The sequence below is a fragment of the Hippichthys cyanospilos genome, chromosome 9 (genome assembly GCF_059441005.1).
Source record: "Hippichthys cyanospilos isolate Australia breed blue-spotted pipefish chromosome 9, RoL_Hcya_1.0, whole genome shotgun sequence".
Taxonomy (NCBI): Eukaryota; Metazoa; Chordata; class Actinopteri; order Syngnathiformes; family Syngnathidae; genus Hippichthys; species Hippichthys cyanospilos.
In genome coordinates, this window is record NC_142377.1 from 9,708,830 (window position 1) to 9,732,150 (window position 23,321).

The 23,321-nt window shown below is 38.1% G+C and overlaps 2 protein-coding genes across 2 annotated transcripts; one reads left to right on the forward strand and one right to left on the reverse strand.

The window, feature by feature from the left end:
• Positions 1-1,772: 1,772 nt before the first annotated feature.
• On the reverse strand, positions 1,773-10,451 carry txnrd3 (thioredoxin reductase 3). Its single transcript, XM_088422692.1, has 16 exons — positions 10,151-10,451; positions 9,678-9,738; positions 9,203-9,312; positions 8,743-8,847; positions 8,538-8,610; positions 8,122-8,241; positions 7,853-7,995; positions 6,923-7,038; positions 5,827-6,052; positions 5,548-5,640; positions 5,218-5,294; positions 4,103-4,259; positions 3,735-3,842; positions 3,557-3,652; positions 3,342-3,476; positions 1,773-2,987 (listed from the first exon to the last, which is right to left on the reverse strand). The coding sequence occupies exons 1-16, from the start codon at positions 10,265-10,267 to the stop codon at positions 2,919-2,921; spliced, it is 1,806 nt and encodes a 601-aa protein (XP_088278818.1). The 5' UTR covers positions 10,268-10,451; the 3' UTR covers positions 1,773-2,918.
• Positions 10,452-12,358: 1,907 nt separating this feature from the next.
• bin2b (bridging integrator 2b) lies at positions 12,359-20,060 on the forward strand. The gene is made up of 12 exons (XM_088422337.1): positions 12,359-12,590; positions 13,178-13,258; positions 14,442-14,496; positions 14,901-14,995; positions 15,229-15,324; positions 15,470-15,577; positions 15,647-15,732; positions 16,923-16,998; positions 17,119-17,201; positions 18,206-18,866; positions 19,334-19,423; positions 19,638-20,060. The coding sequence occupies exons 1-12, from the start codon at positions 12,498-12,500 to the stop codon at positions 19,746-19,748; spliced, it is 1,635 nt and encodes a 544-aa protein (XP_088278463.1). The 5' UTR covers positions 12,359-12,497; the 3' UTR covers positions 19,749-20,060.
• The last annotated feature ends 3,261 nt before the right edge of the window (positions 20,061-23,321 follow it).

Consider the following 23,321-nt stretch of genomic DNA (forward strand, 5'->3'; position numbering starts at 1 on the left):
TCTGATAAAGAGAAGCTATATTCCACTCATTGTTACTCCAGAACTACAAAAATAATCTGCCCGACAATATTACAATCTATAAAGCAGCTAAAATGTTTCGCTGTTTCGTTTTTTTGTCAACGACAACCGATTCATAATATGCTTTTACTTTAAAGTTGATCGGTTGATTACTTTTGGTTTCCGGTAAACAACCTTCGACACAAATGACACATGCGTATTTGTTTGGCTGCAAGGTCGGAAATGTTCACTCAACAAAAAGTGTTTAAATGTCTGATAAAGTGCAATAATATAATATTATTCTGCACTAATTTGTTTGCGTGGGTACTGGTGACATATCTTGTGAGCCTGCAGTGCCGCTTTGTGGCGTTTGCGTGTAACATGGGTAGAATAAGCGCTTTCTATTTTTGTAATGCTATTTCCTAGATGTTTTGATGTATTCTAATATTATTTGACACAAATACTATTCAAATTTACAAACTATCGACTGCCCCGACTCAAACGCTAACCTCAAACATTAAGAGCGTGCGCCTTCTGCTGACAATAACTGGTACTGCTCCCGGCCACATATCTTATACTGTATATGTGGAGGACGTCTTTTGACCACAACTGTTGAACCTAGTATATACATGGGCTCCCCCATTTTCATTGTCCTTGAACACACTGGATGTTCCTCCATGGTTTCACGTCCCTCTATTCAACCCAGAATGGAAAGTAAAATTAAGCATTTTGTTCACTTTCAGTAGGCGGAGTCTAACGTTTGGAAGGTTGGGTCAAACGTTTGTCTCCACCCACACACCCTCGGACCGCACGTTGCAACCTAAACTATTCCCGCAAAATTGTGATTCTGTTAAGATGATCGGAGCCAAATCATTTTGTTGGGCCCAAGAAATCAAATAAAAACTCTCCCGAAATTCTACAGTCATGCGTCATATATAAAAACAGATTGTTTAATAATTTTGTTAGCCTTTTACCTTCAATAATATTTATTTAACTGACAAGTTGCATTTATTTCAAAAGGTTTATGCAAGTGTCCAAAGTACTGCAGCATGCATTTTCTCCGGCCCCTCCTGAAAACAGGGAGATAAGCAGATGCTTATCTACGTAAAAGAATGACTATAAAGTCCACGTACTATCAATGAGTAGCCACAAGAAATAGATTTTCCATTTTCCCCACATGACAAGTGAAGAACAGTGGAGTCATGCATGCCTACACCATATTGAAAATACCAGGTTAGCTTACGTAAGCGCAGCACTCCCCAAGTGACTCATGGCGATCAGTGATAAGGAATAGCAAGTCAAAATGAAACGGGTTGTTCTTCACTGCAGTCTTAATTAAACAAGTTTACATAATACACCTAACCAGTTGGCCCTGTTTAATTGGACACAACAAAATAAAACATGTCACAGAATGAGCTCCTAAGGGAGCATCCACAATAAAATAGGTAACAGGCTAAATTAAAAGCACGCCTTCAAAGCAGAGTGGTCATGGCAACCCTTACAGGTGACACACTGTTGTCAGATGTATTGAATGAAGGCTTCACACCAGCCCCGATGCTACTGATCAATTGTGAAGGTTGTATAGAGCCATAAAGGAGCACATGCACCCAAAAGACACCTGCTTTTGCTTCTACAGAGCTCTTTGATGTGCTGGCTATGAATAATCACTTTTAATGAAATTATTTTTGATCCGCTATACAATAGATTCTACCTCAGCATTCTCACTTGAAGTGTAACTTGCAAACGTAATCAAATTAATTTCAAAACAAAGAAAACAATGTCCAAAAAAGTCTTTATTTTCTCATGAAAGGTACGTTCAAGTGTCCATACACAACAACCCCTAACAAACATAATAATAATCACAAGAGATTTAGAGACTCGTCACCCAAGATTGGCTACATCTTTTACACAGACTTCTCAAATATGCGCTCCAAGGTCAAATGAAAGCAGTGTAAACAGCCTTCAGTGAATTGTACTTGAGTGATTTATACGGGAATACGTTACACAGGAAATGATGGCAACGCAAACGTTGCAACATCTTCCACTGCATTTGAAAAACACACGAAAAGCCGATGTTTATAAATACGGAATAATGTCGTAAGATGAAACAAGCATTACATTAAAACCCAGTATAAACTACGGATGCCAATAAGTAGAGTACATTTGTATGTACAATTTACAGTTTTGAATGGGTTGATGGGTTTAGTCTCAATGTAAGGGGCGGGAAGTAATTCTGCAGCAGCCTTGGCTTATTCTATCATGCCTAGTTTGAGGTAGTGATGTGAAAATGAATCCCCGTGAAGCACTTTTGATGTTTTGGCTCTCCTGATTTAAAGACGCATTGGAAATGTAATTTCCTTTACATTTAACAAAGAGGACCATCTAGAGGAGTAAAAAAAATATATATATATCAAGCGTTTCATGGGGCTTCATTTTCCCGTCACTGTCAAATGTAACGTAGCTACAGCTTGTCCAGTAAATAGGTCATTGCAAAATCGGAATACCATATTTATACTGTAGGTGGAAAAAAAAAAATGGACGAAGAGACAGGGACGCTATCGGCTCCTTCTACAGAGGTGAATCAATCCCTGCCCACCAAAGCATTTTGGGTTACAGGCAAGGACTTCAAGAACGGCTCAGGCACACACAAACACATCAGGATTAGTGCGATTACCCTCGCTCCTCAGAGAAGGACACAAATAGAGCCCGATGGTTTTCAGCAGAGTGACCCCGCTGTTTAGCAGAATGCCCTCAATTCACCCTCGCTCCCGCTAAACCGCAAAAAACGAGCACGATTTGTCCTGAGAGACAGCCGTCTACTAAAAAGTGAACAGCCGGAGTTGAAAGTTGAGGTTCTTTAGAAGCTAAGAGAAGGTGAAGTCGGTGGAGTTCGTGAGAGCATTCTGCTAAACGAGCAGGGTTTAACCTCAGCAGCCAGCCTGGGTGATGTCACCTCCTGAACTTTTGGTCACCTCCAGAGTGGTGAAGTTCTGCGAGTGGGGAATGAGGAAAATGACAACACAATTTCACTTAAGTCTTTGGAAAACCAGCAAACAATGATTAAAAGAAAAGAACCATTTAATGGTCGTTGCAGCTGAAAATTTAAGTTTTAGAAAATATGTTGCATATAATCAAAGGAGTTTTCGTTCATCCGTGTTCTTTACTAAATGTGGCTATGATACTGTAATAGTAGGAAATGCAATTTTGAAATACAGTTTCCTGTTGCACTGGCGGTAAAAATCGTCAGTCCACTATTGCAACATAACAGAAACTGGCACAAGGAATGCGATAAAAAAAAATAAATAAAAAGTGTTAATATTTAAAAAGGTGGGGAATGTTTTTACCTCAGCGCAAGTTGGGTGGATACCGATGGTACTGTCCAGCTGCTCTTTGGTCATACCGCATTTCATGGCAGCGCCAAATCCTTGAGTTACTTCTCCCGCATTGGGGCCCAAATAGTGGAAGCCAATCACTTTGTCCTATTGTGAGAAAACACAAATAACTCAGCCAAACGAACTCTGATACAAGCTTAAGCCGTTAACGCTGACCCAAGTCTTACATTGTCCAATTTATTGCAGATGATCTTGGCATAGCATCTATTGTTGTCTCTTGCAGGCACAGTAAACTCCAAAGGCCAGAACAGTGTGTGAAATATCTGAATAAGGGACAAATAAAAAAATATGAATTAGCAAAGAAATACATAAGTAGGCCACGTTTAAACTCTCTATCTGTGTTACCTCAAGGTTGTCCTGCCCGTACAACTCTGTGGCCTTCTCCTCAGACAGACCGCAGGAGCCATACTCCAGTGGAGTGAAAACCGTGGTGGGAACATTGATGTAGTCACACTAAAAAGATAGATTCAGTCATTTTCTAACTGCAATAGTATTTCCATACTGTTTTATGGTTCTTTAGCCCTTTAGGCGACAGATATTTTTTCTATATTTGAAACGCTTGTAACTTGATTATGGTTAAAGGTAAAGGCACACTGTATACAATGTTGTTTGGTGCAATTTTAATACTTTGGTGTTTAAAGGGTTAAAACATCAAAAAAGTTCAATTTCCTTCAATTTGATATTCATATGAAAACAAATAAGCAATTTTTGACCTTGACTGTTGAACCCCCGTAAAGACGTCTCGCTAGCAACCTCCCGGCCTGGATGGCCACAGGGGTGAGCTCCCACTTGTCCTCCAAAATGTCTCCAATGGCATAGATGTGGGGCACGTTAGTTTGTTCTTCATCATTGACAGGAATTTTTCCATTCCTTGAAGGTGGCAAGAAGATAGAGAAAAACAATTCAATATCAATTTAATAACATAAGGGACAAAAGGACAAAAACAAAACTGAAGGGAAAAAACGTAACAATAATCCAACTCTGGATTAGTTTTCTTTACTCCAAGCTAAAAAATAAACTCACTTAATCAAGGTCGCATCAGGAAGACTGTTCAGAGACTGGGATTATTCAACAATGTAAAGAATATCAGGTCTTGTGGCCGATACCCGCAAGCTTCAGAATTGTTACGCAGCTTCATTATTACAGTCACAAGACTGACGCGTGACTCAAAGCTCTCTTTTGGATTTGCCATACGTGCTCTTAATCCCTGCTGACCCCCTCCCCTCGCCAGAACCGGCCAGCCACTCAAAAACTGATGCAAATATATACTTCAATAACAAGGACCCCTTTACTGTATATGAGTGCTATTGTTAGAGATTTTGGATAAGGGCTGAAACACACACACACACAAAACAGTGACAAATACTGTAAATATCTATCCCTTTAATCTTCATGAATTTTATGGCAATTTTCTATCCTTCTAATTTGTCATTTCTAGTTGATGAGTGTAAAACTACTCCCAAGAGAGGGACTGACACTGGTATCTGCTGCCACGGTGAGTGTCAATACTGTAAAAAAAAAAAAAAGATCAGGTATACCTTTAATTCACATTCATTTATTTTAAAACCAGCAGTTGGCAAATGAAATCAGAAAATTGAGAGGCTCGCCTTCGAAATAAAAGACCTAGCATGACCTCTACTGTTGCAACACAATGCTGTCTTTTTACTCTCAAGTCAAAGGCAGCCCCCTCCCAAACACTACAAAGTGTCATGTGACCCGGATAAGTGCTTACTCACCATGACTATCATGTGTCTTAAAGGTACAGGTCACAAAATTGCTACAAGGCCTACAAGAAAAAAAAAATAGTAATTGTGAAATAAAAACTTACTTTGGGTTAACTTTGACCCCGATCTTGTCAAGGCCGATCTTGTCAGTGCATGCGTTTCGTCCCACCGCAATTAAAACCTGAGGATCACAGAATGCACAGAACACTCGTTAAAATAATCAACTTTTTTTTTGCCATTTTTATTACTAATAATGTATTATTTAATCTATCATTAATTTGATCACTACATTATTCTTCATATATAGGCAATACTTAAAAAAAAAACAAATAAAAACAAACACGTTTTGCCACTTGCCGTTGACGGTGAATTCAAGATTTCTGTCATTTTTCTACTTTTCTCCTCATCAGAGCAGGACTAACTGGCTGACTTACAGTGTTGTACTCTCCCTCGATGACCTCATCAGTCTCTGTGGACTTTGCTGTCACCTTCAGCCGGCCAGGAGTACCTGCTTCCAACTCCTCAATCTGACAAATCAAAGCAGCCAAAGTAAGAATTGCCAAATTGGTCGAAGTTTCACACCAAGCGCCGTTTCACTCATTCAGCGCCACTTAAAACAGATCTTAGAATTTAAAAGTCGTCAATGGCACCGAATGAGTTAATTGACTGAGGTATACAGTTTTTGCTAGAAATAAATCAATCCGCCCGCTAACCTTTACAGGGACAAATTTCCGGATGAATTTGATGCCATGTTCTTCCATGTGTTCACCGGCACGGTTGGCCATTTCCTGGTCGAAGCCTCTCAGCAGAATGGAGCGAACCATGACGGTGACATCGAGCCCGAGGCCAGCGAGGAAGCCGCCGCATTCCAAAGCGACATACGACGCACCGATCACCAAAGTCTTGCCAGGGCAGTATGGCAAGTAGAAGAGGTCGTCGCTGGTGGGAAATGGAGAAAGGGTCCATCAAGAAAATCAGCAAAAAAAATTGCCCCACAGCTTGAACACTGTCAAACTGGACAAACGGGTTATACTGGTCATCTAAATTTTATATGAAGAATCCCATGTTTGTTTTCTTTAAAATGTCAAACACCTCTAATCAGGGGCGGAGCTACATGGTGGCCAGAGCAACCCAGTCATGCTCTGCACACTCTTTTGGTCAATCTCCACACCGAAGGAAAACATTCTAAATATATGGTGGCCGCGTCCCTGCTTCTAATACCATTTTATTCAACATAGTATCTATAATTTTTTAGAGCGCTTTTTTTTCCTCCCCATCAATTTTTTCAACAGGCAAGACTTCTGATATGATTGGATCCTTTTAGTTTGCATTACAATAGACAGTTTCCTCACACTTAAAAAGTGAGAGAAATCTGGGCATATAAACTCCCAGTGCCCAACCAGTTGCAACACATCTTATGTTGAGAAATGACGATTACTTCATGTGCAGATGGCTGCCAGTTTGTGACAATTGGAATACCGTCACAGGAAGGTAACTAGTTGTTCAATGAGTATTTTAACATTTTTCAAACTTGTTACATCTTGTGCGGGGAACAAATTGAATACGGTGAGGATTTCTTCAAGTCACAAGGCTTGTTATTTTGATTGTGTGACTTTAAAAACAATCACCTTCGGTATGAGGAAATCTTAAGACTAGATTAACAGCCGGAGATTGTCTCAGCAAAAGCAACAAGCATTAAAGATACAAAGATGTTTGATCATGTGGAGAGTTTTGATATCCTTGTTCCTATGTGTGGTTTGAATGAAATATATGTGTGTATAAGGAACAGTTATAAATATGAACAATCACCTTGTGATGCAGTACTCCTTGTCTCCGGGTATACCGAGGTAACGTGGACGCTCGCCTGTAGCCAAGACAAACTTAGCTGCTGTGTGAAATGTCTCCTTCCCGCGTTTGTTTACTGCCTGCAAAAGAAAGACATGAGATATCTAGCTGTTAATTAGGGATAGCCCAATTATTGGCACAGATAATGATTTTTATGATAATAAATCAATGTAAAACTGTTTATCTTAAGTTTAATATTTCAGTGATTAGTGAATGTTTCCGATAACCAATTTACTAGTTTAAGTGTTCATTTAACTGGTTTAGACATGTCGACGACCTTGGGAGATCCCTGATTTTTTTGTTAAAATTTAACAACACAGATTTCAACAAAGTCAAAAGTTCGTAAAATTTAGATTTTTTTTTTCTCCTGGCGCCAATATTTTCCCTTTTTGTGAAAAAAAAGAATATTGGCTCCAAATATTTGCTACCAGCCTCATTGACTACTCATAATTGATATGCAGCCAAAGTACTAGTTGTATTGGCACTGGTGACTACAAATGCTGATCGCTTGTACTGGTAGTGGTCGGAGGAAAAAAAAAAAAAAAAAAAAGTGGGGCTAAACATTCCTAGTTAAAAAAACAAAACAAAAACTATCTCTATTGTTATTGGAATGATTGCACAACATGCAGCCCTGCAGTAATCAGAACCTGACTGGTGGGTGAAAAAAGTTTTGAAACACTTTTTGCCTTTTCGAGAATGAATAACAAGGGCAATTTCTAGCCCAAATAAGGCAAAAGAAACTTCTGATTAAGATTTTAACCAGAGCCAATTTAGATTTCAATATGAACATTTAGTTGAGGTTAATCCACTTCGATGAGCATTAGCAAAATGTACTCTATTCTTTGCTTGATTGCTAAGTCACATTTATGAAACTTTCCATGATAAACTGTTTACCTTGATCTTGTGAGGTTCAATGAATTCTGCATACGCATTGACGTAATTGACATTCTTGTCCCTCAGTGCCACCCTGTAGCCCCAGTTGAGTGAGCCAATGTAATTGTTTACTGCAGTCTTCATCGTTTCCCAGTTGTGTTTGACTGACCACACACAGAACAAGACGCTTAGATATAGCTGTAACAAACTGAAAAAGGCCAATTCTGACCCAGTATTTACTACCAGCTTTAGCCAGTCATCACTTTGAGTCAATCAAGTTCACCGCTTACCACTTTTGTCAAACTCCCAGCCAAAGTTGCGTGCGTCTTGCATGGCGGTACCGAGCAAGGCGGTCTGGTGCATAAGTTTCTTGGGAATGCAGCCAACGTTCACGCACGTTCCACCTAGACCTGATTACCACAGCAAGATTCTATTTTAATGCTGCATGAAACCACGAGATCAAGCATAATGCAATCATAAAATTATGGCAAGTTTAGTATGCATCACAAATGAAAAAATGCCCCCACCCCTAATTGTTAGTCCTTATTTTAGGCTTGTCTGAAAACATAATTTAATAGTATTTAACTGATGAATATTTAGTTTGAGGGACCACACTATATAGTCCATTTTGAATATTCTAAGAGTATTTGCCCTATTTTTGCTCGGACAGTGGAGCCAATCAGATATTTCAGTAAAAATATCTTACCCCAAGTGGTTCCTTTCGGTGTAGGAACAACAAAGTCTAAGACCATGACTTTTTTCCCCAGAGTTGCAGCTTCCTAAAATATATAAATAAACAATTTAAGGATGACATTGGTATCTTTTGTTACACTCTGTACCAATAAGAAAACTGAATAAAACTGCCACTGAAGCGTGACAACTGATCACTGCGTTGCAATTGAGCAGATCACCTTGGAACAGGCCAGTCCTCCAGATCCTCCTCCAATGACAATAAGGTCATAGTCATAATTACTTTGTCCATTCAGTAGTTGATCCAGAATGCCGTCTTTATGGGCCTGATAGACATATCAGCAAGAGTTCAAATACATAAATATGGTGAGCAATTACGAGCAAGGCAATCAACAGGAATATTTTATCCAATAATTCAGAACATGATGCATTAATGCAGTTTTAAATTGGCCTTCCTGTTAATGCAAAACAACAAAACGAGCACTGCAATTAATTGAGGAGAAGGCTACTTGTAAGGCGGTTGAGCAACAGCCTTCGCCCATCCGTCTTTTGTGGATCATAAGTGCTTGCCAATTTAGCTGAGTATAATGTTTCACACAAAACACAACCCATTAAACTGTTGCATAATAATGCAACATTGTGAGGAAAGCCTAGAAACAACCATAAAAAAAGCATGTTAACCTGCATTGTCTTGTCACAGCCACCAATGTGCATTTTGTTGATAAAAACATTAGGAACAGTTTTTTGTCCAGTCATCTCAAGTAGCATCTCCTGATAATTGGCTCCATCCTCTGGAAACAGTGCATAAACAATGTAAGTGTCTTGGGACCACTTTGATCTTGCATTAAAAAAAAATCGTATTTATCCAAATATCTGCCAAGACTTTGATCAAAACGCTCTTTCACGTAAACATTGTCTGGCCTGGCATCAATAATGCAAATTTGTATCCTGATTCATTAAAATCTTGCTTTTAACATGAACAATATGCTCATGTTAAAAAAAAGTCTGAAACTTCCAACATGAGCAATATGCTCGTGTTAAAAAAGTCTGAAACTTCCAAAGTGTTATGTAAACAAGAAAATGTGTAGAAAGGCTTGCAGCAACAGTGTTAAAGATGCTGAGTCATTGTAGGGTTCTATGAGGAAATGGATCTTACCCATGAGATCCAGCTCCACAACATTGTACTCCACTTTGAGTTCTTTGAACAAGTCTTTCACCTGGATATATGACCAAATATACATTTAGTATGCAGTGACACAATCTTAACATGACACCGACGCTATAAAACGCTGCTGAGTAAATTCTCGAAAAATAAATAAGTCGTTAATGGTCGTAGGTGCAAGCTAACTCGAGAAAGGTTTCCATTTCAGGGGATTTGACTTTTACTTCAATGAAATTAAAAAATACATTCTCATACTGTGTATAATATTTTCAGTGGGCTTTAGAAAAATACATTCAACTTGCTACAAACATATCTTTCTAATGACCTATCAAAAAACAAAAACAACAAAAACGTTTACAGCCAGCAACTAGACGAAGCCCGTTCACTTCGCGGCGAAATTAAGAGAGCCGACCAACTGCTTTAAAATAAACAACACGAACTTTGCACCCGATAAACAATCAACCTACCGTCACACAATATGGACAATAACTTTTGCTGAAGACCACCACTTGGTTGGAGTCAATTAGCGATTGTATCCGAGTTTTAAGTTCATTCTTCTCGGTTTCATTTTCGATGGGAGGCATTTTTAAGGTGAAATACTGCCGTCCAAGCCTCCAAAAGAGGGCTGGTGCGCACGGAGAAAAGTCCAAAATTAACCTAGGCTGAGCTTTTCTTCAAAGGACAAGCCTGACAAACAACTGGACCGCTAGCTCCACTGCTTCCCGTCTGGTACCAGCCCAAACCGCGCCTGAATGAGCCAACGTTACTCGCACTGGTTTATAGCCATGTAAAAAGAAGCGCTCGATTTGTTGCATTATCCCACCATTTCTCAAAAGATATTTTTGTCATCAACGACACCGCCCACACGGCTAGTCAGCTAAATTAAATCCAACGTACCATGAAAGAACGTCACAGGGTTGCCTAGTAACATGTCGTAAAGCGCCGACATTATTTTCCCCCTAACTGTTCGCATTAATTAAACGTTAAATATTATTTACGTATATTCATGTCATAAAAATTTGCAAAAAATTCATAAAGATTCAACAAGAAAAACAAATGCTTCTCAAGACAACTACTGAAAGGTTGTTATCTGGCGCCATTAGCTGGACAGAATACGCAATGACAACATTTTTTTTACACATATTCTTCTAACATTTCACATTAACTAACAAAAAAAAAACAATCACAAATATATATACAAACAATATAACATTGCAGATAATTGTAACAGCCATACTAAATATAGAAAAATGACAGATTTGACTTAAACAAATTAGAATAAATGCCCAAAATATGTTTTCCTTTCCTATTGTTTACAAACCAAGAGGCTAAAAAAAAAACATTCAATTTTGAACACTTTAAAACATGGGAGTGAAATAAAAATATCTGACTTTGTGAATATGAAATTTCCCAAACAAAATAAAAAGACAAACAATATTGCAAGTTTTATTGTCTTTGTGTATAAAATATGCGATGGTACTTTTATCTTGAATTTTCGTCCGGCAATTAGTCAAATGACAGGTGCTGACACTTTTTCCAAGGAAATGTACGTGGGGTATTGGAAAATAATATTTCTGACAAAATATTGCACGTATCATATGGATGGATGGATGGATGGATGGATGGTTGGATGGATGGATGGATGGATGGCTGGATGGCTGGATGGATGGATGGATGGATATATATATATATATATATATATATATATATATATATATATATATATATATATATATATATATATATATATATGTATATATATATATATATATATATATATATATATATATATATATATATATATATATATATATATATATATATGTATATATATATATATATATATATATATATATATATATATATATATATATATATATATATATATATATATATATATATATATATATAGATAGATAGATAGATAGATAGATAGATAGATAGATAGATAGATAGATAGATAGATAGATAGATCAACAAAAAAAGGCTACTAGAACTTCTGTAGTTTAGCTTCGATACTGTATTGAGACTTTTATAAAAAAAAAAACGGGACTTCATATGGGCCCACGTAGTACCCGTTTTTGTTACGTTTCTCTCTTGTACTTTGTGATACTTAAAAAAAAAATCAAATTCTCGGGAGTTGGCAACTAGCCATTAACAAGTGTTGACTTCTTGCGTGCGCACGGAAGCTGAGGTAACTTCAAGTGCATCCGGAATTTGGACACAGACAGAACGTAGTTTGTTTATTTACCACCTGTTACCTTAGACGTATTTATTAATCGGGCTTGAAACCCTTTCTTAACCCTGACACAATTTCCAGTCAATTATGCTTTAGATATAGAGCAACACTCTATTTAATTTTCTCAGATTTTTGCCGTTACATATGCTTTGAATTTGTGGCTCAGGATTTTGCGACCCATTCGAGCATTTGCGTCACTTTGCTGAGTCAGCAACGCCTCAAACGACGGACGCAATCGACGCGCATGGTTTTCAGGTGAGTGAATGGATGAATCCAAGTTTCGCAACAATGTAAAATGTAAAGCACGGTGATTTCCACACTTTCTGGGCATGCAGAGACGCTTCAAAATGACGACACGCCGTTAGTGATGTCAAGGAATTCGCCCAAAAGTTGTTCCCTGTTTGTGTGTGAGCACGTGCGCGGGCTCGTGCGTGTGTATGTGTGTGTTGAATCATGTCATTTGCCTTGTTGCTCCACCTCCATCGCCTCCAGTTAGAAAGCAGACTTACGTCGTCTCAAGAGGAAGCAGACGAGAGGCGGAATTCATACCGTTGTAAAGCAAGCCACGGAGCACCATGGCCGAAAATAAGATGGGTCCGAACCTGCAGGCTGGTGCTGGATCCCTCGCCAAAAGGGTCCAGAAGTCGTTGAGTCGCGCACAAGAAAAGGTGAACTATAACTGTCAAGTGTGGCGACTGTTTAGATTTCTTGGTGTTGATGGGAAGCGTGGACCAGGAGAAACTGTTTTTTGGTTGTTGTTTTTAACAAACATTTCTACTGGAACATTTGCTGCAGTGTCTGGAATGTGCTAATCATTTAATATGACCTGTGGCACCTTTAGCTGCGTGACCTGTTAATTCTAAGCACGAAACCGCTAGTCCAGAATTGAACATGCCTTTGTTTTTTTGATCTGTGCCAAAACATCACAGTGTTGTTCGCAGCTGTGTTCCAACTCACAAGTAACCACTTCCTGATTGTGAACTTCCTCTGCTTTCTGAACTCGATAATATTTAGATTGAAGTTGATATGGTTGATAGAACAAAGTTGAAGCAAACGGCTCCAAAGTTTTGATGGATACGTTTATGGCCCAACCTTGCGGCTGTTATAGAGAAGTCTGATGCGTTCAGACTTAAAAATAAAGGTCATGGGCAATGTTGGGAAACAAACTCCTGGCTGTTAAGGATTTGAGATACTGAAAAGACTTACTGTATTTGAGATGTTGACAGAACTTGAATATCATGTTCTGATCACACAGGTCCTTCAAAAACTGGGCAAAACCATGGAAACCAAGGATGAGCATTTTGAGACTTGCTCGCAGAACCTCATCAAACAACAGGTACATCTATTAATAAATCCTATTTGGTTTGTGTTCTTTCTTTAAGAAGAGGTCAAGCCAAATATTTATAATTATATGTCCCATCCATAAATACGAAGCATTTTTGGGTTATGAAAAATGAGTTAGAAATAGAAAAATCCCAGGGGGCGGCCATTTTGTCACTTGCATGGGACCTAAAATGACATCACAGTTGTGCAGGATTGAATTTAGTCATGTGATATTCACAAGCTGAGCCGCGATAATAACTTGAGATAACTGATGTCATTTTCGGTCGACATTGAGTGACAAAATGGCTGTTCCCTGCAGTGTCTAAAAATAGGGAGATTTTGGTGAGGAATTTATATTCCACAAAGCTATATTCACCATTAAGATTAAGCCTGGATAGATTTCCTTTGGTTTAGATAAAAGTCAAATTACTGTCCTTGTCCTTTCAACTGTTACTGTGACAAGATGCACGCTGTACTATGATGTCGTATAGCACCATATTCATAGATGGAAGAAAAATGCTACACTGTACTACCGATTTTCTGCTTGTGCTAACATTAGAATGTAATCTAATGTAATCTTGGAAGCATAATATAGTTCATCTGTTGACCTTTTTAAAGTTACTGTCTTTTCACTTCTGAATGCTTTTACTCAGTGATTAATGGGGTACTAAACTTATTTAGCTATTTTCCGCAGTATATTGTTATTTTTCCAAAAATCAAATTGGAAAAAAAAAAACAGTTGATACCTTTAAAAACACATTTTTCACCAGTTAATACTGAAAATGTCACGTGTTCAATGCTCAGGAAACGTCATGGCTCACCTTTTTTGGGGGTTTGGTCATGTGACATTCACAAGCCTAGCTGTGATTCGTGATTACCAGGGCCTTGAGCACATGTGATGTCATTTTTACTCGACTGCAAGTTGATTTATTTTTTTAAGCGTTTACCCGAAAAATAATGACTTACCTAATTTATTAAAGGCAAAATAGATTTTTATTGTTTATTTATCTTGCTAACAAAGTCATGAATATGAAGGGCATCAAGTTCATTGAAGGACTTTCACTGGAAACATGCAAGTCTGGAAGTCGTAGTTTCCATTGTGCAACGGGAAGGATGTTGAATGCTAACATGTGACAACTACTTTCACTTCACAAAATCCGTTTTCATTTCAGTCGTTTCTTTCCCTCTGTGTACAGGTCGATGGAAGCAGGTTATTTAAAGATGTCAGAGCCTACTATGGTGCCGTGAAAGGCAAGTTTCCATTGCATTATGTATTTACTAAATTCTGAGAAAGAAACTGAGCAGTTCAGCGAAAGAGGGAGGCAAATGTGTAAATGGGAAGTGAATTTTTACTATTTTTGTGGCATGCAGACTATTTTGCAATGATGTCTGCATTGCTTCAGAAAAGAAAAAAAAATGACACCAGACTCAGCTTTTGTGATATTAATCAACGAAAGAATAAACATTGAATTTGTAGTATTGTTATCTGTTCTTATTTGAGCTCCAGTCAGGAAGCAAGTGTTGTTCTGACCTTCTCAGCGTGGGTGTAACATTGCCACAAACATTGAAAACAATGCTGCATTAATGCTCCCAAGTGCCGCTGGTGCAAAAATGGTAAGGGGAGGGTGATCTAATATTTATTGCTATTTTCACAGCTGTACATGAGACGTCGAAGCGGCTATCTCAGACTTTGCAAGATGTCTACGAATCTGACTGGAATGGACTGGAGGACCTTGCTGTCATAAAAGAGGTATTCATTATGAACGTATTTCTTCAGTTACCTGAATTGCCTTTAACTCATTCACTGCCAACGACGACTATACACGTCCAAAGATCAGTTGAGAAAGGTTTACAGTTCAGATTTTGGAACTAATTTAGCAACATCCTTACTTTTTTGTCCAACAATTGTTTTTTTAATAATATGTTTAAACCAGTAATGCTTTCAGTTTGTTTGGAGTAAATTCAAATGAAACAATGTTTTAGAGTGAAGATTTACTATGGAACGACTATGAGGAGAAAATTAACGACCAGATTGTGCGCACCATGGAAAACTACACGAGCCAGTTTCCAGAAGTCAAGGTATCGTTTTTATTTTTTTTGTTTGTGCCTCTAAAACATAATTCAAATAGAAAATAAACATTTTTGAATTGCTGGCCGTAGACTAGATATTGAAGCTCTGGCCCGAGTGAGTCCAAATGTATTTAATCGCCCATGTGCGTTTCAGGAGCGAGTAGCTAAACGTGGCAGGAAGCTGGTGGACTACGATTCAGCACGCCACCACCTGGAAGCGCTGCAGAGTGCCAAGAAAAAGGATGATGCAAAAATCGCTAAGGTCAGTAGGTCATAGTATGCTTCTGGATTGCCGTAGCACACCCGCAATGGAATCTGTCTCGTTTAATAGGCAGAGGAGGAGTTCAACAAAGCCCAGCATGTCTTTGAGGAGATCAATCATGAGCTGAGGGAGGAGCTTCCTGTTCTTTATCAGAGGTATGTTTGACCAGCTAAGTTACATTTTTGCTGATAAAATGTATTTTTTTTATGCAGGCATGGCAGCTACTGTATGTCTGAAAAATCCAAGTGAAAGGTTTTAAAACAGGCCGGTTTACACAAAGCCATCATTTTGGTGAACCAAAAATAGCAGGACTTCTAAAGTTAGCAAATACTGTATACACTAAAAAAAGTTCCCAATCCAAATAATGTGTCTCTCAGAGTCCTAAAAACATGTTTTCATTATCGTCTATGGTGTTCTTCGATTGATGCCATGAATACTACAAGTTAAAATATGTACAATAAAGGTTCCATTAAAATTCAGTACTTATTGCCAATCTGTTGTTGTTGTACACTCCCCTTTCACTATCAAAATTAGCACCAGTCCAATAAATCTAATACAATAATGTGAATATTCACATTATTATTTTATTAAATGGAAACTAATTGTGACACAATTAGCAATATTTGGCAATGGATTAATTTTGTCTATCATATTTATTCAAGTACAGTGAACCTTCAAAAATAAATTTTCACTTGCTTTTGACAGAAAATGACATCACATGTACTCAAGGCTCAGGTAACAACCAATCATACCTGACCTTTTAGTCACGTGACATTCTGAGCTGTGACTGGTTGTTACTTGACTGATAACAAGGGACAAAATGTTATGATATAATGAAATATAATTTAGTCATCAAAACATAAACTTTTTACTGCCGAAAATGTCTAAATGGACTGTTCCTTATAAGACAGTGGAATCATTCTTTTTTTTTTTTTTTTTTTTTTGCAATGACATACCCCCGGTGATTTTTTTTTTTCTCCTCAGCCTACTGCCCCTTAAACAAAGTTTTTTTTGGGGGGGCATAAAAAAACAGTAAAAAAGGGTTAGAAATGTACATTTATGTAACATGTTCACCAGCTATAATATCTTGCTCTGACCCAGCAAATTGATGTGTTCCACTTGTGGACATTTGTTTTTGGCCCTATTGTGCTTAGTTGAGGACATCCTGGCTTATTTTCCAAATATGTCTCATGGTTTTGGGTGGGATGCAATCCGCTTTGCTCTCTTGCTGAGCTAAAATCTAAAATGCAACAAAACACATCAAAATAGGCTGTGTCTCAGGAGGACATTGGAACTGATGTCATAAGGATAAGATGACTGACAAAATGTATTTGTCTGCCTGTAGCCGCATTGGTTGCTACGTGACAGTGTTCCAGAACATATCAAATCTGAGGGATGTCTTCTACAAAGAAATGAGTGTGGTAAGATATGCCACGTTTTTCTTTTCACTCGTTAGTTTCACTCTTGTTAATGTTAAGTTTCTTAAATATGTCACACAAAAGTTGTTTTCCCGTATTGTTTACTATTTTGCGTATATGAAGCTTAACAGGGATTTGTACAGCGTGATGAAGAAATTAGAAGATCAGCACTCTGGAAAAGCTTTCATTGTCAAGGGCCTGAGCAGGTGAAATATTACAATTTTTATCCTATTTAGACATTTTTCAATACCATATGCACTGTGTGTGTGTGTGTGTGTATGCGCATGTGTGTGTGTATTGTGTATATCTCTGTTTGTCTGTCCATCTGATAGCAGTAATCAATTACTCTGGATATTCAAGTACTAAGTAATTTATTTACTATTAGTGCACAAATTGATTACCTTAGGTAAGTATTACTTTATTACTAAAAGAATCACCATTAGACAATAAGGTAATCAATTACTTCAGGTACTAAAGTAACCTGAGTATCAAAAGTGAACGATTACTTTAGTCATCAGTCCTAAAGCTAATTTAAATATTTTAGGTACTAAAGTATTCAATTACTTTAAAAACTAAGGTATCGATTTTAATACCTAAAATTGATTACTTTAGGTATGCAAAAGTACTTAAAATTAGTTTTAGTACGAAAGTAATCAATTACTTTTTATTTATAAAATGATGATTTCCTTTAGTATTTCAGTTAGCATGAGACATTTTCAGTCACCCCTTTTGACAAACTTGGAAAAAATAGAATGATATAAATAAGTGCCCGGAATTGGAGTGTCTATACTTTTTAAAAAAGTGTAAAAATATGTCTTTGGGATTGAAACAGTTGAAACAAAAAGGCTTCTCCGGTGGTTCTTAACCTGGGTTCGATTGAACCCTAGGGGTTCGGTGAGTCGTTCTCAGGGGTTCGGTGGAGCCTCCGCCGCAGAGGTCCACCCGTCAGTCTAGTCTGCAGTTAGTGGGAAAGCGTCCTGCTCTGAGATTTCCTACCATGCACTGTATTGGTTTTGTTATTTGAGCAAGGTGATATTAATGCACAATTCATTTCGTGCTCCAGTAAACAAAATCATATTTTATTTTTTACAAAAGAAGGGTTCGGTGAATGAACAAATGAAACTGGTGGGGTTTCGGTTCCTCCAACAAGGTTAAGAACCACTGGACTTCTCAAAGTCCTGAAATAATAATGATCTCTTTTTTTGCACAGCACCACGGGGAAAGCGAAGAAGAGAAGGTCCCTGGTCATCTCCAATCCAATCCCATGCAACACAGCTTTCCCTTCTGACCATGTTTCCATCCATTCCTCAAACCAAAATGGGAAAAATACTTCTTTACCCTCTTCTCCTGACCCACAAACTGAAAGCCACTTTGGCGACTTAAGTAAAGTAGAAGAAAGTAGCAACCCGACCAAGGGTGGGCTGTCCTCAGACTCTGAGCTGAACTCTTCTGGCACCAACACACCCAGTAGGCATTCTTTGTGTGTCAGTGAGCCCAGCGACAGGAGCACAACAAGTGAAAATCAAGAAGTTGAAGAAGCGGAGGCCGATCTGTCCACAAATCAGTCTGACGGCTCCAGCGTCCCAAAATCTGATGTTGCAAGTCAGGAAACAACTGATGCAGGTGCTGCAAGTCAGGAAACATCTGATGCAGGTGCTGACGCACCGCTCCGTCCCGATCAGGAGGACGATGCAAGTGAAGCGCCGTCAGAGGAAGCCAAGACCAAAATTGTTCCAGTTCCTGCCCCGCGTGTATCATTCCGCAAGGAGAAATGCCCACTTCTGCCTACCGAGAAGAGACAGGAGGAGGAAGAAGAACTGGACATCAGGGAGATTGCTGCGTCAGGCGATCCGCCCGGGTTACTCTACAAGGTAGGCAGTTTTTTTTTTTTTTTTCAATAGTCCTACCTTGAGATAAGAAAGTTATTTCTTCCTGTATGCTTCTTGTATCATGATTTTGCATTTTGCAATTTTCCATTTTATGAATATCAGCTCCAAATATTGGCTATCAGCCTCCTTGACTACTAATACTCATAATCGTATCAATCCTGAAAAAAAAAAAACATGATGGTCTACCTTCAATACATAAACAATTCTTATATATTCTTCAGAACACTGAGTTTTGAGCTCAAAAATTAGTTAAAAACAGCTATCAGACCTAACAACAAAAATTATGTGTTTCCTGTAAAAATTCTGGAGGAGATTTTTTTTTAAATTCATCCCATGTGGCATTTGTTTTGAAAGATCTCAACACTTAAAGTATTTAGGTTCTAGGTTTAATTTTGTGTAATTGCCAGATCGTAATTGGTTTGACCGATGTGACTTATGTTTACTACCAGGGGGTGGCGCTAAAGAGCCACGCAACGTCTGAATGCGGCCAGCTCCAATTTGAACAGGGAGATATCATCCTGGTGTTGGACACCCCGCAGGTCCGTTTCCAGTTCTTTGTCAAAATATTTGTCTTTCCCTTCACAGATTGTAAGCTGTCAAAGCAAATGTACCGCAAATCGATTTATGGTATGATTTTGTTTAGTTCCTGAATTTGTTTTGGGGCTGCTGGCCCAATTCTCACAGTTGACCAGATGAGTCACAAAGCTATTGGATGAATGTGTGTTCATGTCTGATGTTTGTGTATTGCAACAGGAAGGTCTGCTGAAAGGGGTCAGGGAGGAGAGCTGGCAACTGCACCGAGATCTCGAAAATCATGCCGGGACTTTCTTAGCAGACCTCATTGGGCCCGTTTCGGCAGATTGACACAATATTCACTCTTTCCTCCCATGAGGAGTCAGTGACTCACATGCGCATGCGTACACATACACACTCACACACAAGCATGAAAAATGTCCAAATTGTTTTGGGTGTGGAAGCTGCACAAACAAATCCAAAGTCCTTTGTGGATACTCATATGTTTTGATGTTGCAACTTGTGGAACAAAATGAACTCAACAGTTGAAGTGAAACCTTTTAATAGCATCTCTGTTTTTATTCTTCCCATAAAACACTGTGAAGCAATATTTTTTAATGCTGTTCATGATATTTGTCAATAAAGGTCAAGTTCCCGAGATTATCTGGTTTGTTCATCATGCTCTTGGTTTGTGGCAAACACGCATTCTTATGAACCATTACTTCTCAAATTGGGGCAAGTGTACATTATTTTCAAATTAAGAGCCAACTAACTGGAACATGAAGCAACTGCCTGCTAAGTTATATCATAGAGACTCTTCGCAAAGCATTGTGTGTCTTTATTTTGTCAAGTTGCATTCAGGTGTGTGACAGTTGTTCAGCAGACATGAGACTGAAATAAAACTGATGTTGCACAATATCGCTTCTGAGGTTCTTGGTTATCAAATGGGGCTATGCGTAACCCTGGGCTTATGTGTATAAACATCTCATGCTTTTTAATCCGAAAACAGTATTTTTTAATTAAAAGAAAATGGATTAGAACACAAACACATTGCTAAATTGTGTTCTAGAAACATAGAAAGGTTGTATGCCTTTATACGTTTTATGCAGATGCACATTATCTGTAGTGACAATTTTACAGCAGATGACTCAGAAATTAAACAGATGATGTTCCGCTGCCTTCTGAAGTTCTTTGCTCTCAAATGGGGGTACGTGTATCCCTGGGGGCGCAGGGAGGCACTTCAGGCGGTACATGAGATTTTAGCTGGGTTTCTACAGGAATCCGAAAATCTAATATCTATAATGCTTTGAAATGCCGTGACAGGAACAATGTATTTTCTAAATAAGAGCAAATTAATTGGAATATGGAGCGACCTATTGCTAAATTTTGTTTTAATGGAGAGTTTGCAAAATGTTTGATGCCTTTATGTTTAAGGATGGGTGAGCACTGATACCATGTATCAGTATTGGGGTACAGAAAACATCTGTTAATTTTTTTACGGTTGCACATTGTCATTCGTCAGTTTTTTGGAAGATAAGCAAAAAATAAAACAGATGATGTTGCATCACTATCTTCTGGAGTTGCTAAATAAATACACCTAGAGATTTTACCACTACAAATGTAGTTTCAAAGTGTTATAAATCAGACGTGGATGTCACAAACAATCTCGTTTTAGTTTTTTTTTTCACATCCAACAATGCTTTGGAAGGTCAAGGGCTACTTGGCTTTGAAAAAAATGCTGAGAACCACTGGTCGTAACAATCAAATGAGATCCAACAGAAAAAAAATGCCTATTAAACTTATAGTCTCTCACAAGACAATGGTGAGGGTGAATGTTTTTTTTCTTCGTAAGATTGTGTCCCGAGACCAACTGGAGGTTTTCTGGAGTCCACGGCACACTGCAGGGATTAGGTTACTCATCTGGTCAGGGAATGCTTGGGGGGTCCCACAGGACGAGTTTGTATTGCCAGACAGAGACATCTGTGTTGTGTTATTTTCATTGCTGCAAGCACAAGCCAATTCCGGAAGTAACAGCTCTGCTCATGTTAATTGTAGAAACGTTTTTACCAGATTATTTTCACCTAAATTCGTAAGCGGTTTGAATGACATTTGATTTCAGCACGTAATGCATATTCTAGCTATTATTTTGCGATAATTCCGCTTTCATCACATGAGAAGGTTGTTCATATCTTGCTTGTATCTTTGAATCAACAAACATCTGGCTACAGTAACGCCCATTTTAAGATTTATGACTTTGTGGGAAAGTAACATTTATAGTCAGAAATAGTTTCTTTGTTTTGACGTTGTCCTGTCTTGCAGGTAATACATGAGTCACAGAACCCCAACCCACCGCCCACCCCCACCTCAACCCCCCCCCCCCCCCCCCCCCCCCACACACACACACACACACACTTCTCTCTGCCTGTCAATCTGCAAGACAGCACCTTCAGTGCCAACAGGATAAAACAAACCTGCTGATGGATTCCTCTGGATTTTCCAGGTTTAGTCACCATGTTTTCTGCCAACACCTGAAGCATGTTGTTGCAGTGCTTTTCCACCTCTCTATGTTCTATAACGCTGAACAAAACTCAAGTCAACACATATTAATATGCAACCTTATTAAAGTTTGACTTTCTTACTGCAGAAAGCAAAATGGAGATGAAAGTAAATTATTTTCTGCACAACACTTTTCTGCACAACACTTTTTCCCCCAAAATTCCAAATTTGTTCATATGTACTGTAAACAAATAAACATATAAAGAACAATAATGAAAAAAATGCACAATGAATGAATGAAACATATTGTTAAAGGGGTCATTTCTTGCAATAACATGCTCTATGTTACCAAATTCGCCAAATATATTAATTTGTTTTTGTAATATTAATTAAGCAGTAAAAGCTACATGCTTGTATTTATCCAAGAGGGTGGCCATTTTGCTACTTGCTCCCGACTGAAAAATGACATCACTCTTGTTTAGGGCTCAAGTGACGACCAATCACGGTTCACCATTTTTATTTATTTTTTTATTTTTTTAAATTTGGTCGTGTATTATACATGTGATTGGTTGTTGCCTAAGCCTTGAGCAGCTGTGATGTTATTTCTAGGAAACAGTAAGTAGTGAAATGGCCACCCCAAACATAATATAATTCACAATGTCGCATTTAGACAAGTGGGAGATGATAGAATATATTATTGTAAAAAAAAAAAAAAATGCAGTTGACTTCTCCTTTAATGAAGAAAATAAAGAAAAGGAAAAAAAATAATCCTTTAATTTTGCCAATTTCACTTATTCAACAAGAACACCCAATTTAAACTGTAACATGAAAAGTTACTCGAACAGGATAATAAACATCGATTATTACGTTAATAGATATAGTTATATCATGAAATAAATTGCATTTAAGAAAAAGGTGTGCAACAAACAACGTATTTGACAAAAAACTGCGACTTTTTTTACAGTCAGATTTTCTTCATTTATGTTGAAAAAAACGTGTTTTGACTGAATATACAAATAGTAGCAGTCTCAAAAACAAAAATATAAAAGGGTCGTCTGGTTTCATGATACGCCTTTTGGTATTTCACAAACCAAAGGATTTGACTTTTTTTTAAAAGGATATTTCGTGCTTATAAAATGCACATAGCAAATTTGTGTTTATTTGGAAGCAGAGCTCCACGTCCATTCAGAACCGTCCTCAACGTTTTCCAATTAGTTGGGACTCATCAACCTGTAAAAAAAATATTGCATGCTAAACAGAGTCGAACAGGATTGAAAAATATCATATGTGACTTTCTTTGTGCGGGATCCACTACTACAGTCCGGCGTGATTAAAAAGCTCCACCCCGAATGAAGTTGCAATGAGCCCTTCCCTCTTTGACTTTGCTGTTCTCTCCATTTCACCATTCACTCTCCGTATCATCGTCTG